Raw genomic sequence first — 17,944 nt, 5'->3', positions numbered from 1 at the left:
ATAAGTCATAAGCTGACACTACAGTGGTCTTAATAAAACTGCTCTAAAGCTTTGAAGTAGTCACCTGTAGGATTGTCATTTTCAAAGTTTTATTCAATGTACTCCAGCCTCTTCTGTTCCTGACTCTATAATTTTCTCCAAGTTTGTCATTAACTCAGCAATAGTAAATTCTACTTGCATGGTGGCTTTAATGTCATAATGTGCTTAATATCGTCAAGGTGCTTAAATTTTCTGAGAACTTTGTGTTTCTTCACTTCAGAATTAAGTTTATTATCATTGACTTATGCTGTGAAATTTGTTTTGCATCAGCAGTGCAGTGCAATACATAAAATATTATAAATTACAATAAGAAATGTGAATATAAAAAATAAGTAGTGCAAAAAGAGAGCAAAATGTGAGGTAGTGTTCATGGGCACACGGTCTGTTTAAAAATCTGATGATGGAGAAGAAGAAGCTGTTCCTAAAACACTGAGGGTGTGTTTACAGGCTTCTGTACTTCCACCCTGTTGGTAGTAATGAAAAGCAGTCATGTCCTAGATGATGAGGGTCCTTTGAATGGAGGTTAGTGCCCATGGTGGACAAGAGAAAATATGCAGATGCTGGAAATCCAAGGGCCTGCTGAAGGGTTTCAGCCTGAAACGTCGACTGTACTTTTTTCTGTAGATGCTTCCTGGCCTGCTTAGTTCCTTCAGCATTTTATGTGTGTTGCCCATGATGAGTTTACAATCCCCTGTAGCTTTTTCTGATCCTACGCAGTGGTGCCTCCTATCAGACGGTGATGCAACCAGTCAGAATGCTCTCTGCGCTACATCTGTAGAAATTTGCTGGTCTTTGGCGACATGCCAAATCCCTTAAAACTCCTAATGGAATAGAGTTACTGGTGAGCCTGCTTCTTCTAGACCCTTGTCCATGATGAACCTCTTATTGTGAAGAGCTATTTTTAATTTTGCTTATTGATATTGTAAAACTTAGCATTAACTCACATTGGAAAGTAATCAGCATTGACATGTTGAAAGGTACATGATTTAAAATGCAGCACTAAACTGCAGTTTTTTTTCCACTGTTTACCTAATGTCATCTTAAAATTGCTGTAAAATCTGAACTGAGACCATATGTGTTAGGATCTATTTTATTTAACTGATACCGTTTTCAACAGCAGTATCTCGGCTTAATAAATTACCTGCGTGTTGACAAAACTGAAATGTGTACCAATGGGCTATTTTAACTGTAACTTAGAATTCATTTTAAAAAAGCTCAGTATAACAATCCTCTTGTATTTTAGTGACGCTAAAATAATGTGACAGAGCAAAGAAAAACTATTACGCCAAATGTGGAAATTGAGAACTTAATTTTAACGTGTGCTAATAATGAAGCTCATTTTCATACCCAAGGTTTAAAAAAATGGCAATGTTAATACAGAAGGTGCTGCATTTAGAGGTTCATTTAAAGCTTTCAAGATGGATTAATTCTTCTTAGGTTTGTCCAACAGCATTGAACAGAGCCAGGGAAACAGAGTTGAGGTGTAATGATGCCGTACTGAAATAGATTTCACTAAATTTTGAGGCATTTGAGGACAGGATGCTCTGTTCATGTTTCTGATGTCCTGACTGTCAGGTTGGGGATTAATTTTACTCATGTTTTTTCCTTGCCTCTCCAGACCCAGCCCTAAGCCAAGCCATGACTATGAGAGACTGAAAATGCAGTGCATGAAAGCCATGTCAGATCTGCAGTCTCTGCAGAACCAGCATACAAAAGCGCTGAAGAAATGTGAGGAGGCAGTCAAAGAAGCAGATTTTTATCAGTAAGTAGAGTTGTAGTGACAAAACACAGTAGCCGCCACTTCAGCTCACTGAATCACTGCCAATCACCATTTATACAAAAAGCTGTACTAATTCCTGCATTCAGATCAGCTCACAGCAAATTCTACCAGTCTCCTCCACACTTGAGGCAATCTGTGGTGTGTCAATTAACCTCCTATTTTCTATGTCAAAGTGTAAAACAAATTGTTCTACTTTGCTAAGACTTTACAATCAGCAGCAAAATGACAGCATTTGCCACTGACCTCGAAGGAACCTGCCATACAGATCTGGTGACCTGTGGTTTCCAGTATAATTTGCTGTTGTGCTTTAGATTCCTGGTGTATAGAAATGTCGATCTTAACTGAACAGCCAGTCCAGAATAAAGAAATTTCATAGCAGTGGCCATCAGCCTGAACTTTGAGGCGAGTGGTCCCATGTTTAAATCCAGTTGGCTCCTTGCACTCTTTCCATCCATGCTGGATTGAGCAGCGAGCTAACAAATTGGCCTCATAAAAAACATAGAAAATGCTAAAGAAACTGAAAGGTTGCCGCCCAATGCGCCATAAGGCGTGGAGAAGAATAATAAACCATCAGGAAGGAGAGAGTATATTTTTCGCTGATGCAGACATTTTACTTATCAAAAAAATACAGAGGCACAAAGATAGTTATGGTAGAAGCTGGAATGTCATACATTTCCAAGCAAAAGTAACACTGGACAACAAATTTTTTCAAAAGTGTTGGTTCCTCAGAATTTTTTTTTGTTTATGATAGACTGCTTGAAGATGAACATGAATATAATTTCAGAATACTTGTATCATGTAGGAATTGGGAGAAAGAACAAATTAACTTTTATTGAATATAATGTGTTTAATTGCATAATGGTGCTGATGCTTTGCAATAGTTCAACTAAGTTAAAAATATTTTGTTAATGATTTTCATCTGTACTCAGTGTCTGAGGCTTCTCGCTTAAGTATCCAACAATAAATCGCCAGCATTGATGGATTCCAGTTGCTCTGGTATCTTTTCTCCATGACTACAATGCCCTGGTGAAACCTTTCACCATGCTCGTCACTAACATCACCAAGATTTGCAGGGAAGAAGTCTAAATGGGAATACAGAAAATGAATCTTTAGTGACATGTTGCATTTCATGGTTTTATATGCTTGAAGCATGCTTTCAACCAGCTGCATGTAGCTTGGTGCTCTGTAGATGCAGAGAAAAATTTTAACAACTTCCTTGAATGTCTTCCATGTGATTTTCTCCGGTCCCACTAGAAATTCTTCAAATTGCCTGTCATTAATGACCTACCTGTTTGATTTGTGGATCAACAAAAATGCTTTCCTTAATCTTGGCATCAGTTATTCTGGGAAGCATCTGTTTCAAATATCAAAACCCTTCATAGAAATTTTTGTGCTTGGTGATAGCAAATTCTATCCTTACAGTCCTGAACCCAATAATTATTACTAAAACCTGTCCTGCTATGCAGCAGCTGTGCTGCCCAAGCATGCCTGGACAAGATAGGAAACTTTCCAGCTTACATTGTAGGCAACATTTTAATTGACTTGAATAATGAATTGAAATAATAAACTTAAGTGTATTAAAAAATGGTGCATGATAGGGAAATCTCATGGTGATTTTCATGATCAGTAGCCCAAAATGCATAAGATACATCTAAAGCAATTCAGGAAGCAAAATCTTTGTTGGCTAGTGTAATTACTCTGGATACATTGCATTTAGAAATAGTTGTGTTTTAGGCCCTTCCAGCCTTTCAAAGCGCGCTGCCCAGCTATCCCCATATTTAATCTCCGTCTAATCATGGGACAGTTTACACTGACCAATTAACCTACCAACCAGTGTGTCTTTGGACTCTAGGAGGAAGCCAGAGCACCCAGAGGAAACCTTGACGGTCACAGGTAGATCATACAAATTCCTTACAGCGGGTGGTTGGAATTCAACCTGCATCACTGGTACTGAAAAGTATGTGCTAACCACTACAGTGCCATGCTGAAAGGAATTACGTAAAATCAGATTTTTTTATCCAGAGGGTTAGAGTAGTAATTATGCCTTTGTATGCTTTTAGTAACTTACTAAATCTGATCCAATAAAGTTCATTTTACACCAAAAACAATTTGAGAACGCTTTAAAATTTCATCAGTTTTCTGATTTCTGCAATTATGCTGGAGGGAACTGCAAATATACAGCTTGTCATTGAGAGGAATTTGGTATTTCCAGGTTAAACTATGTATGAGGGGATTCCTCAAATTTAAAAACATAGAAAACCTACAGCACAATACAGGCCCTTCGGCTCACAAAGTTGTGCCGAACATCTCCCTGCCTTAGAAATTACTCGGCTTACCTATAACCCTCTGTTTTTCTGAGCTCCATGTACTTATCTAAAAGTCTCTTAAAAGACCCTATCATATCCGCCTCTACCACCATTGCCGGCAGCCCATTCCACACACTCACCACTCTCTGAGTAAAAAATTTACCCCTGACATCTCCTCTGTACCTACTCCCCAGCACCTTAAACCATTGTGGTCTTGTGGCAACCATTTCAGCCCTGGGGAAAAGCCTCTGACTATCCACATGATCAATGCCTCACATCATCTTATACACCTCTATCAGGTCACCCCTCATCCTCCTTCACTCCAAGGAGAAAAGGCCGAGTTCACTCAACCTATTCTCATAAGGCATGCTGCCCAATCCAGGCAACATCCTTATAAATCTCCTCTGCACCCTTTCTATGGCTTCCACATCCTTCCTGCAGTGAGGCAACCAGGCCTCCTAAACCAGAAGAAGAGGGCCTTTAAAGATGGTGATCGGTTGGAGCTTAAAAGAGTTCAGAAGGAACTCAGAGTACAGATAAGGGGGGCAAAGGAGCAGTATAGGAGAAAGTTAGAACAAAAGCTGCAGGAAAAAAGCATGAAGGAGGTGTGGGATGGGATGAAGATCATCACCGGATGTGGTGCAAAGCGGGGGGCAAACATAAGTGGAGATGTGGAGAAAGCGAACCAGCTGAACAACTTCTTCAATAGGTTCGACAGCACAATCTCACCCTCACTGCAGAACTCCACACCAGGCTTACTTCCCTCACAGGAAAATATCCACTCACAGGAGACCTGGCCCACGCCCAGGTTTACGGCTGCACAGGTGGAAGGTCAACTGAGGAAGATCTGTACCAGCAAGGCGGCTGGACCGGATGGAGTTTCCCCACGATTACTGAGGGCCTGTGCAACTGAACTGGGAGAACCACTACAGCGCATCTTCAACATGAGTCTAGATCAGAGAAGAGTACCCAGACAGTGGAAAACATCTTGTATTGTCCCGGTACCGAAGAAACCACAACCAAAGGAGTTGAATGACTTCAGACCTGTTGCCTTGACGTCGCACGTGATGAAGACCATGGAGCGGCTGATAATACAGAATCTGAGGCCACAAACCAGGCACGCCCGGGATCCGCTTCAGTTTGCGTATAAGGAGAAGGTGGGAGTGGAGGATGCTATCACGTATTTGCTGCACAAATCACTCTCTCACCTAGATGGGGTCAGTTGTGCTGTGAGGATTACATTCCTTGACTTCTCTAGTGCCTTTAACACCATCCAGCCCAAGATCTTAAAGCACAAACTAACGGAGATGGGAGTAGACTCTCACATGGTGGATTGGATAGTGGACTACTTGACAGATAGACCTCAGTATGTGCGGTTGGGAGACTGTAGGTCTGACACAGTGGTCAGCAGCACAGGAGCGCCACAGGGAACCGTACTCTCTCCGGTCCTGTTCACCCTGTACACATCTGACTTCCAATATAACTCGGAGTCCTGCCATGTGCAGAAGTTCGCTGATGACACGGCCATAGTGGGGTGTGTCAGGAATGGACAGGAGGAGGAGTATAGGAAACTGATACAGGACTTTGTGATATGGTGCAACTCAAACTACCTGCGTCTCAATGTCACCAAGACCAAGGAGATGGTGGTGGACTTTAGGAGATCTAGGCCTCATATGGAGCCAGTGATCATTAATGGAGAATGTGTGGAGCAGGTTAAGACCTACAAGTATCTGGGAGTACAGTTGGACGAGAAGCTAGACTGGACTGCCAACACAGATGCCTTGTGCAGGAAGGCACAGAGTCGACTGTACTTCCTTAGAAGGTTGGCGTCATTCAATGTCTGCAGTGAGATGCTGATGATGTTCTATAGGTCAGTTGTGGAGAGCGCCCTCTTCTTTGTGGTGGCGTGTTGGGGAGGAAGCATTAAGAAGAAGGACGCCTCACGTCTTAATAAGCTGATAAGGAAGGCGGGCTCTGTCGTGGGCAAAGTACTGGAGAGTTTAACATCGGTAGCTGAGCGAAGGGCGCTGAGTAGGCTACGGTCAATTATGGAAAACCCTGAACATCCTCTACATAGCACCATCCAGAGACAGAGAAGCAGTTTCAGCGACAGGTTACTGTCGATGCAATGCTCCTCAGACAGGATGAAGAGGTCAATACTCCCCAATGCCATTAGGCTTTACAATTCAACTGCCAGGACTTAAGAACTTTTTTTTTAAAGCTATTATTAATGCTTTTTGAGTTAGTGATTTAGATGCATATCATATTATTACTGAGTTAAATATTGTATGTACAACAAGTGTATGGGACATTGGAAAAAATGTTGAATTTCCCCATGGGGATGAATAAAGTATCTATCTATCTATCTATCTATCAGTGTTCCAAGTGGGGTCTGAGCAATGTCCTGTATAGCTACATCATTACCTCTCAGCTCCTAAATTCAATTCCATGATTGATGAAGGCCAATATACCGTATGCCTTCTTAACCACAATTACTGTCAATTTCATGATGTAAATAAACACAACAGCCACTGATAATTATGAAATTCTAACCAATATATTTTGTGCATGTGCATCAATAATTGGTGTTCATTGATCTGGTTCAGTCTGCAGATGCATAATGTAGGAACATGAACTTTATGACCATCATGTTCCTGGTCTGCAAGTCCTTTTGCAATCAAAGACTATTTTTCATATCAGAAAATTCTTGCAAGTGATTGCTTTCAAGACAAAATATACTATGCATACTTTTGAGATTTAACACTTGAAAGCTTATATTTGGAGAGAGGTTGAAGTCAATGCACCTTCTTTAAGGTCTAATCTATATTGGAAGAACCATCGTACAGATATTACTAAAAATCTTTGGAGCAATGTGACTCAGTAAATTTAATGAGAAATCTTGGACTGCAGGCTTCTTGTTGGAATAAAATTAAAACTAGAGATTTCAGCAGATCAGACAGCAACTGTAGAGAGAGACGATATGTTTCTGGGTGATGATTTCCTCAAAACTGGAAATCTAAGAAAAAAAAACATTGGCTTAAGTTGCAAAGAAGGAGGGAGGTGGTGGGAACAAAGGAAACATCTGTGCTGCGATGGAGACCAAGCAAATTCAGGTGACACACATGCTATTAGAGTGTGCCATAGAAAATGCCACAAGTTCCTTTGTTCATTCATTGGTGAGCTGAATGGAGGAACTGTAACTAAAGGTAGATGAGTAAGGAGGAGAGAGGGGAAAACATAAGAACAATACTGGAATGCTGAAACAGCTGTTGGAAATGTAGCTGAGTCATTATAAAGGGTGCACTGGCATGACCTTGCCTAGTTCAGTGTTAGGAAAAAATTGACTTCATTGACAACAAACCTAGTGGAGTATCTGCTTCTTGACCTCAGTTTCCTCTTCAGTGGCTTCTGTGACAACATTACACATTTGCTGTTTGTTTTAACTCCTCAACCTGGTGCCTCTCATTCAATGAAATTTGCTATTGTAGTTTAAAAATAAGGAGCAATCTGAAACTTATTTTTGTAAAGTAACATGTACAAGTGAGAAACTTGAGGTAATAATGGTAAAGATTGCTGGAAATGCTTAGTGGATAGGCAGTATCTGCAGAAAGAGAATGTTTTAGGTTGTCTAACGAGCTTTGGCCTGCAATGTTAAAAGGCCCCACTCTGGCCTTTTACCTCTTCTCACCTGTCACTTTTCTGTGCGACCCCTTCTCCTTCCCTTTCTCCTATGTTCCACGCTCCTCTCCTATCAGATTCCTCCTTTTCAGCCCTTTACTTTTCCCACCCATGTGGTTTCCCCATCACTTTCCAGTTAGCCACCTTCCCCTCTCCCAGTTTTTTATTCTGGCATCTTCCTCCTTCCCTTCCAGTCCTGAAGAAGGGTATTGGCCTGAAATACCAGCTGTTTATTCATTTCCTTAGATGCTGCCTAACCTGCTGAATTCCCCAGCTTTTTGTGTGTTGCTTTGGATTTCCAACATCTGCAGACTTTCTTGTGTTCATGTTAACTCTATTTTTCTTCTCACAGATAAAGCCTAATCTGCCAAGTATTTTCAGAATTTTACATCAGATTTCCAGCAACTGTACTTTTTGATTTTCATTAGCAGAACACATGGCAGATGAATGAAATGGTGATATTGGAATAGGTTCTGAAACTGAAAGGAAGGAGCAGGTGTTGTAATATCAGTATTATTATCAAAATCATTTTAATATCAATGTATTTCCAGCTATGTGAGAAAACAGTATTTGTTGCATCCAGTGTAACCACACAAAATATAAAAACATTTCGTATTTATGCAATTAAAAATCAATTGTACAATCTACTTACAGGCTGTTTAGTATATTTATTAAACACATTTTAAGTACTCAATCAGAAATTGAATATTTAAATGCAAAATATTAGACTTATGTACTAAGCAAATGAATAGATTTTGAAATGATTCATGAATTGTTAGATAATGTCTTTTAGTGAAAAATCTGCAAATATCAAAAATATTTCAGTGTATTAATGAAGGGTTTATTGAGCACAGTGCATGAAATAAATCTTGAAAAAGCTCAATGCACTAACATACAAGGAGCAATGAAGTATAGAATAAAGGCTCTTCGGAAAACAGGTACCAGAGGAAAATCACTGTTTATGGCACATTAAGGCATATAAAACGATCAAAGAAGGAGACTGGACCCTTCTGTTTAGATTCCAGTATTACCCAGTTTGTTTTGTGATGGCGATCTGATGTGTTGGATTTTGGCTTGTTTCAATGCCTGAACAATTTTTGCATTCATCTTTGGAAGGTAATAGAAACACCCACACTAAAATGAGTGGGTGTATTTAAAAAAAGGTGGCAATTTATTTTGTGTTGTGTAAGAAATCAATCCAAGATTGCTAGGTGATGGACAAATGAAAGAAATCCATTGAAAGAGTCAAATTTGCATTATTTGAGTTTGTTTTTAGGTTATCAATGTAGACAAAGCAGTCTTTATTCCCCATCCCTCGTTATTCAGAGAATATTAAGAGTCTACTAAGCAGTACGAAATATAAGCACCAGACTAGGGCGATCTCTTTTAACAGCAATGCAGTGACTTTCATGCCAATGTTTCGTAGTACCAGCCAACAAACTTCTAGATTTATCATATTTATTTTCACAATCTATCGTGATGTTTGAGCTTTTGATTTCTGGGTAGTTAACTATTAGGTATAATACAGTACTTATAATTTTGTTAGACTTTTTGCTTCTCCTTTATATTTTTCTGTGACTTATCTTTGTGTTATTCCATATCATCACTACCTGTTCTCAATTCTCATCTTTAGTCTATGTTCATATTGTGTTCCCCACATTGATAATTTGCCCTTTCCTGTGCAGGTGTGACTGAGTGACTAGTGAATGGAAGCTTGTAGCTATAAAAGGTCTTTATTCATTTATTAATTCTCCTATCCCAACAGTATAATGATGTTCCTTATTTTTTCAACACAAAGACAAGAGTGTATGATTAACTGCAGCATCCACAATCAAGGACCCCCACTATTCAGGTCCTGTTACCATAGGTATCATAGCTGTCTTAGGTCCCACGCCACCAGGTTCAGAAACAGTATTTGCCCTACTCGGGCTCCTGAACCGACCTGGATAACTTCACTCAAATCAACTGGAAACTGATTTCACAACCTATAGACTCACTTTCAAAGACTCTGCAGCTCATGTTCTCAGTATTATTTATTTTTATTTGCACTATTTCTCTTCTTTTGCATATTAGTTGTTTATCAGTCTTTGTTTATATATTTTTAATAAATTTTATTGTATTTCTTTGTTTTCCTGCGAGTAAACTTATCTCAAGGTAGTATATGTAATATATCTATACTTTGATAATAAGTTTTACTTTGAGTTTGACTAGAAGTCTTACCTTTAGCATTCACCATCGCTATGGATGGGGATATTCTTGGACATCTCCTCTTATTAGCTATTCATTTGACCATTTAGATATGACAGAACTACAGAGCTTTGATCTAAACTGTAGGTTGACAAGGCAGAATTCTGGTGGGATGTTGATCATATTAGTAAACAAATTTAGCTGGATGATGATGCTGCCCACTTAGAGTAAAATTACAATGGTTATGCATCTGTATAAGACCTGCTTTTGTTTGGTTCTGTATATATAGCTCATCAAAATCTATTTGAGACCTTTGTAACATGTCCCAGTTTCCCATTATTTGCTTTAATTATTGTGCTTTTATAACTTTACAAGTTAATTTGCAACTACATATTCTTAGTGCCAAAACATTAAATCACCTTGCTCATAAAGAATAGAGTTTATTTTTGAGTCTTGAATCATTTCAGCAGTAGGTGAGCTGCATAATTGTGCTACAAAAATAATTGTTAATCAGTCTGACATGCAACAGCCAATGGTAGAGGTTGGATAAGTGTAGCACTCTATATGTATTGAATTCAAATTGCACTTTGGTTGGATGAATCTGGTTTCATTTTGCACTGTTAGTTGCAGAATAAAAAGAAATCTATATTTCTTTCAGGCTGCTTTCCTTTCAGTAATCTATGAACTGGCGTCCTGTAATTAAGTTTTCAACTCCCTGTAGTTATCTTTTCCATTGCAAGTTCTTATTCAGTGAAGTATAATAATGAACCATGTCATTTCCTTAACCCTTTGACAGCATAGGTACTATTCAGTTATCACATGGTAGTTAGGCCATTGTGACTGTGTGGGATCTTTGAAAGAACTAACCAATTAGTTTACTTCCTCTCTGTCTACCATGCAGCATTCCAAATTTTTTCTTGTTAATCACATATTGATAATAAATTATAATCGTATCAAGTTTAACTATGCTAAGTGATTTCACTGAGTATAACAGAATTTGACTATATAAATGTTTTGGAATCAATGGTTCAAAATTTGTGTAGGATTGAGAAAACGTCAACAATACAATGTACTTCATTTTTCAGTTTTCTTCAACTTTTTTGCTCTTCATTCAGAATCAGAATCAGGTTTATTATCACTGACCTCTGCTGTTTCTTACAATTCCATGCATTGGAGTCTCCATATCAGATGGTGATGCAACCAGTCAGAATCCTTTACAAGGTACATTTGTAGAGATTTGCTACAGTCTTTGGTGATATACCAGATCTCAAATTCTGAATGAAGTATAGGCACTGGTGTACTTTCTTTGTGTGTGCATCAATATATTGGGCATGGATAGATCATCTGAGATGTTGACACCCGGGAACATGAAGCTGCTCACTCTTTTCACTGATGACCCATTGAGGACTGGTGTGTGTTCTGCTGACTTCCCCTTCCTGAAGCCCACTATCAATTCCTTGGCCTTCCTGGTGTTGAGTGCAAAGTGTTTGTTGCGGCACAGCTTCCCCCAGCCAATCTGTCTGTATATTGGAGTATGATTCGATTGCTCCCTTGTCCAGATAACTTTTGTTTATGAATGTAACAGATGTGGATAATGCTGATTCCACATTGTTTAATGTCATTTCCAGTACACAAGTGTAAAGGAGAATGAAATAGTTGTTAGTCCCGATCCAATGCAGCACTAAGACACAGTAATAAATAAACACGATAAATATAATTACATAATATAGTTAACAATCAATATATATGTATAGATTGATTATATGTACATAAAGTGACACTAGGCACAGGAGTGTCTGTATGTAAAGTAACTGACAGGAAATGATAAAGTAGTGGTGGTGGAGGATGTGGTGTGGTGCGATAGTGGGTGGAGGTGTTGATCAGCTTTACTTCTTGTCACAGTAACTGTTTCTAAGTCTGGTGGTCCTGGCGTGGATGCTGAGTCATCTTCTCTCTGATGGGAGTGGGACAAACAGTCTATGAGCAGGGTGGGTGGGATCCTTTATGATATTGCTGACCTTTTTGCTATCTTTCGGTATATATGTCCTTGATCTCGAAATACACGTCTAGTTCCATGAGGGGCTCCTGAACAGAGAGCAGGATTAGGATTCATCATCTTACTTTAGCTAACAGACATGGCTAATGAGTTGTATTTCTCTGTACTTAATTGAATCCTTTGCTTTGCTATACTGTGTTTTGGAGCAGCTGGTAATCTTTGGTAACTTACTTAACTGGCTGTTATTTATACTAGAGCATTAACAATGAGTGTGGGGAGGTTGTTAAATTACAGGGCGTCATCATCAAGTCTTATTCTGCAGATGCTGGAAATCCAGAGTAACACATACGAAATGCTGGAGAACTCAATAGGTCCTGATGAAGTGCCTCAGCCTGAAACATTGGAAAGTCTTCAGGAATGAAAACCAATGAGTTGTGAATAATTGTGGCTGTGGTATCTGCCGAAGAGTTGAAGTTTAATTAGGCAGCAGTTTCCATATTGAGACAACACAGAGATCGTGTTTTTAATCACTGAAGCAACCTGTTTCCCCATTTTTACTTAAAAGGCTGCATTTTGCTTTCAGTTTACCCAGAGCCCAAGACATTCTGGATGAGTGTCAAGACACTCTTGTATGTAAGGTTTGCTGCAAGAGAATATCTACACAAAGTCGCTTCTTGAATGGGGCAACAGCAATGCATTTTTTAAACCCCAGTGTGTTTGACTATTAAATGGTTTGAGCAATTTTTAAAAAGGTATGTTTATTATTAATAAGACCAAAATCTATTGTGTGTCATTGGTTATCCTTGAGAACATGGTGGTGAACTGTTAACTTAAATCTTTGTAGTTCTTCTGGTGAAGACACATTCACAGTGGTGTTGGGTAGAGTGTTCCAGGATTTGGATCCATTTATAATGAAAGAATAAATATATTTTCTACTTACAATCATGTTCAACTAGGAGGGGACTGACAACTGGGGTGTTATCAAGTGCCTGTTGCATTTAAATTTTGATGGTAACTTCTTGAAGGTAAAGAATCCCTAATGATTTATGATCATGAGAATCTTGAACAGAAATTGTGCATTAGCTAAGTATGTAAAAACTTTGGGTATTAAAAGTAAAATGAAGTTAGAAGAATAGATTTGGATTGAGAGCACAATTGGGGGGGAAAAAGTGTGGGGCTAATTCTAATACCTTCAAATGGTTCCATTCAAAAGGAATGTTCTAATCCAATATTCAGTGCCAAAGAAGCTGGCATTAAGACCCGTCAATTCACTAAACTGGAATAATTTGTCTTGGTGGGTAGTTGCCGTTCCATCTTTTTTTTTGCTGCTTCAAGTATGGGATTTCATTCTGTTAGCAGAATTTAATCACCTGACATTAGCAAGTCAGCTGTTGTTTAAAAGTTTATTTGAGACTGACATCAGCGACTTTTGTTAAATATGTATGTGTAGTTCTGGATTCTTGTTCTCAGTAAACACTCAAGAAGATTGCTTAGCCTCCTCAACTTGTGGTAAATTAAAATGGTTTATTATTGTCACATGTGCCAAAGTACAATGGAAGATTTTATTTAGCATGCAATCCATACAGATAATTTCAACACGTAAGCACATTGATGCAGTATAAGGGAAAAGAAATAGCAGAATGCAGAACATAGTGCATAGTGTTATAGTTATAAAGAAAGTGCAGTGCAGGTAGACAGTGAGGTCTATGGCCAATACCAGATAAATTGTGAGGTCAGAAGACCTCATGCAAGGCACTGTTCAATAGTCTTTTACAACGGAATCGAAGCTGTCCTTAAGCCTGGTTATACGTGCTTTCAGACTTAATGTATCTTCTGACAGATGCGAGATAGGAGACGGGAGAATTCCCTGGGTGGTTGAGATCCTTGCTTATGTTGGCTGCTTTTCCAAGGCAGTGAATCCATGGAGGGGAGGCTTATTTCTGTGTATGCAACTCTCTGCTATTTCTTCTGGTCTTCAGCAAAGCAGTTGTCATACCAAACTGATGCATCCATATAGGATGCTTTCTGTGCCGCATTGGTGGTGGTCAGCGGAGATGTGCTGAATTTCTGTAGCCTCCTGAGGAAGCTGGTGAGCTTTCTTAGCCATGTCGTCTACGTAGTTGGACCAGGATGGCTATTGGTGACGCTCACACCCTGGCATTGAAGCTCTCAACCCTCTGAAGTTCAGCATCATTAATGTAAACAGGAGCATGTGTGTTCCCTCCTTCCTGATTAATAAACAGCTGTTTTGTTTTGCTAATATTAACTGGAAATTTTTTGTGATAGCACTGTGCCACTAGGCTCACTTATCTCCTTCTCATACTCGGTTCATTACAATTTAAGATTCAGCCTGCTACAACCTTGGAGTTAGAGCAGAATGAGTGTCTAATGAGTAAAGTAAGGGACTGGGGGGGCAGCCTTGTGGAGCACCAGTATTGAGGATAATTATGGTGAAGCTGTTGCTGCCTATTTTTCCTGAATGCAGTCTGTTGGCCAGAAAATCAAGGATCCATTTGTGAGCTTGTTTAGGGGTTTGTAGTGGATTTAATTCAGCACCTGATGATAATTGTCCAGTCTATGCATCAAACAAAAACATGGTATTACACTTCAAAAGGTATTAAGAGTAAAACATGTAATTTATGATTAGATTTGCACAGTACAAGAATTGGGTGCGACACAAGTGCTGGAGGCACTCAGTGGGTCAGGCAGCATAAATGGAGGGAAATGCACAGTTAGTGTTTCTGGTGAAGACCCTTCTGTTCTGTACATTTTTGAAATCAAGCTTTTATTTCTCAGCTTTAGCTTTGTTGGAAATGTAAAATATACAAACAATAATTTGCAACTCAAGGATTTTGTGTTTTCTATTAGATAAAATTAGCAAAGACTTGAGACTGCAGATGCTTGAAGTAAAAAGCAAATTGTTTATTGAACTCAACAGGTCAGGAAGCATCTGTGGAGCCAAAGAGATAGTGGATATTTTGGGTCGAGACTCTATATCAGAACTTGCCTAGTTGTTCATGGATGTGTTTAACATATGAACAGTTGTATTAAAGGACTCGAGTGCAGTTTCAGAACTGCTTGTAGTTTACTTTTGACTGCAATACCATGACCAGTTGGTGTGAAAACAAACCTACATGTTTCTTACATGTGCAAGCAGTCGGAAACACTCTGATTCTGCTTATATTGCAATTATTAAAACTTAGAAATCAGGTTTAATATCACTGACAAATGTTGTGAAATTTGTTGTTTTTGCAGCAGCAGTATATAGTATATAAAATATACTATAAATTATAATAAATATATATTTTAAAAATTAAATAAGTGGTTAAAAAAAAGAGAGCAAAATTAGTGAAGTAGTGTTCATGGGTTCATTGTCTATTCAGAAATCTGATGGTAGAGGAGAAGAACCTGTTCCTAAAATGTTGAGCACGTCTTCAAGATCCTGTACTTCCTTAGTGATGGTTGTACTGAGAAGAGGCTATGTCCTGGATAGTGGCAGTCCTTATTTATGGTTGCTGTCTTTAGGGTTGTCTTGCACTTAGGAGTCCTGCAGACAACAGCATTGCGGATAAATAAATCATGTAATTTTTTTCTGATATCTACGTTTCTAAATCTGGACATACAAATCTACCTAGATGCAGTTGCAATCTGGCAAATAAAGATTTAGAGGTTTGAACTATTTCTGCAAAGTTGCTGAGCTGAAAATGAGAGAATGTGAATTAAATTACTTGATAAAAGAATACAAGGAATAGTTCAGAATACAGTTCTTTATTCCATGTAAGATTAATTCATATATATACACACACACACACACACACACACACTCTCACACACTCACGCACACTCTCACACACTCTCTCTCACACACACACACACACGCACACACACACACACACACACACACACATTTATTTATTTATTTATCCATTGCTCCTTATGGGTGGTGTGTATGTGTATTTTTCCCTCAATCCCAGGCCCTCTACCAGAGGCCTGGGAACTTGAGAATTTAGTGCAGCATCCTTGCTCGTCCTAGTAGTGCACTCTTCTGTACCAAAATCTCAGATGTTGTTTCCGGGATTTGTTGGAACCACTCTCCCAGCTCCAGGAGTAACAGCTCCAGGTGCTTCTATCACTACTGGTATTACTCTGGTTTTAACCTTCCACATCCTTTCTATCTGCTCTTTCAACCCCTGCTATTTCTCCACCTTCTCATATTTTTCTTCCTGATTTGGCAGTCCTGAATGACAGTAACATCTATTACTATTGCCTTTTCTGGTTGGATGGTCAGTACCTGCTTATAAGTCTGTATTTTGAACTCTCAGAGTGCATTAGCTCTGTCATTCTCCACTACCTTCCACAACCCAATCCATACTCATTGCAGAAGTTCCTGTACACAATTTCTGCAACTTGGTTGTGCCTTTCAGTGTATGCTGTCCCTGCCTGCATCTTGAATGCTGCTTCTATGTGCTGGATGGTTTCAGCGAATTCCTTGCCCAGTCTGCATCTTGGGTCTCATCCAACATGATAGACCCCTGCTTTTACTGCTCTGATATCTGGCGCTGGTACATTCTGTGTAGTGGCTTGTCCTGCCATGGCCTCTGGTCCTCTGGCTCTGCTTCACCCACAATCATTTCCATCTGCTCTGCTTGCTGTCTGAGGTATTCTCCTAATTGTCCTTAGGGGGCCAACTTCCTGACGTCCTCATGGATATGTTTTAGATAGATAGATAGATACTTTATTCATCCCCATGGGGAAATTCAACATTTTTTCCAATGTCCCATACACTTGTTGTAGCAAAAACTCATTACATACAATACTTAACTCAGTAATAATATGATATGCATCTAAATCACTAACTCAAAAAGCATTAATAATAGCTTTAAAAAAAAAAAAAAAAAAAGTTCTTAGGTCCTGGCAGTTGAATTGTAAAGCCTAATGGCACTGGGGAGTATTGACCTCTTCATCCTGTCTGAGGAGCATTGCATCGACAGTAACCTGTCGCTGAAACTGCTTCTCTGTCTCTGGATGGTGCTATGTAGAGGATGTTCAGGGTTTTCCATAATTGACCGTAGCCTACTCAGCGCCCTTCGCTCAGCTACCGATGTTAAACTCTCCAGTACTTTGCCCACGACAGAGCCCGCCTTCCTTATCAGCTTATTAAGACGTGAGGCGTCCTTCTTCTTAATGCTTCCTCCCCAACACGCCACCACAAAGAAGAGGGCGCTCTCAACAACTGACCTATAGAACATCTTCAGCATCTCACTGCAGACATTGAATGACGCCAACCTTCTAAGGAAGTACAGTCGACTCTGTGCCTTCCTGCACAAGGCATCTGTGTTGGCAGTCCAGTCTAGCTTCTCGTCCAACTGTACTCCCAGATACTTGTAGGTCTTAACCTGCTCCACACATTCTCCATTAATGATCACTGGCTCCATATGAGGCCTAGATCTCCTAAAGTCCACCACCATCTCCTTGGTCTTGGTGACATTGAGACACAGGTAGTTTGAGTTGCACCATATCACAAAGTCCTGTATCAGTTTCCTATACTCCTCCTCCTGTCCATTCCTGACACACCCCACTATGGCCGTGTCATCAGCGAACTTCTGCACATGGCAGGACTCCGAGTTATATTGGAAGTCAGATGTGTACAGGGTGAACAGGACCGGCGAGAGTACGGTTCCCTGTGGCGCTCCTGTGCTGCTGACCACTGTGTCAGACCTACAGTCTCCCTACAGACCTACAGTTTACATTTCCTCCAAGAATGTGGCCTTGACATTTCCAAGTCCCTGTCCTCCTTTATTCCGGCAAGTGTACAGTTGCTCATTGTTGGACTTTGGATTGAATCCTCCACGTAGTGTTAGTAGTCTCTGGGTCTTGATGCCAGTGACTTCTAGGTCGTTCCTTGGCCAGCACACTGTTGTGGCTGGGTATCTGATGACTGGTAGGGTGAATATGTTG

At 39.6% G+C, this 17,944-nt stretch overlaps 1 protein-coding gene across 11 annotated transcripts in view; it reads left to right on the top strand.

The window, feature by feature from the left end:
* Positions 1-17,944, top strand: part of dlg5a (discs, large homolog 5a (Drosophila)) — a 225,920-nt gene that overhangs the window by 83,496 nt on the left and 124,480 nt on the right. For all 11 annotated transcript variants that reach the window (XM_073025566.1, XM_073025563.1, XM_073025562.1 and 8 more), the window contains one exon: positions 1,658-1,801. In XM_073025566.1, the coding sequence (XP_072881667.1) occupies positions 1,658-1,801 (144 nt within the window). The remainder of the gene's footprint in view (positions 1-1,657; positions 1,802-17,944) is intronic.

This window comes from Hemitrygon akajei, chromosome 21, assembly GCF_048418815.1.
Source record: "Hemitrygon akajei chromosome 21, sHemAka1.3, whole genome shotgun sequence".
In the NCBI taxonomy this organism is placed as follows: domain Eukaryota; kingdom Metazoa; phylum Chordata; class Chondrichthyes; order Myliobatiformes; family Dasyatidae; genus Hemitrygon; species Hemitrygon akajei.
The sequence above is the reverse complement of the archived record's forward strand: the minus strand, read 5'-3'. Positions and strand labels throughout refer to the sequence as shown.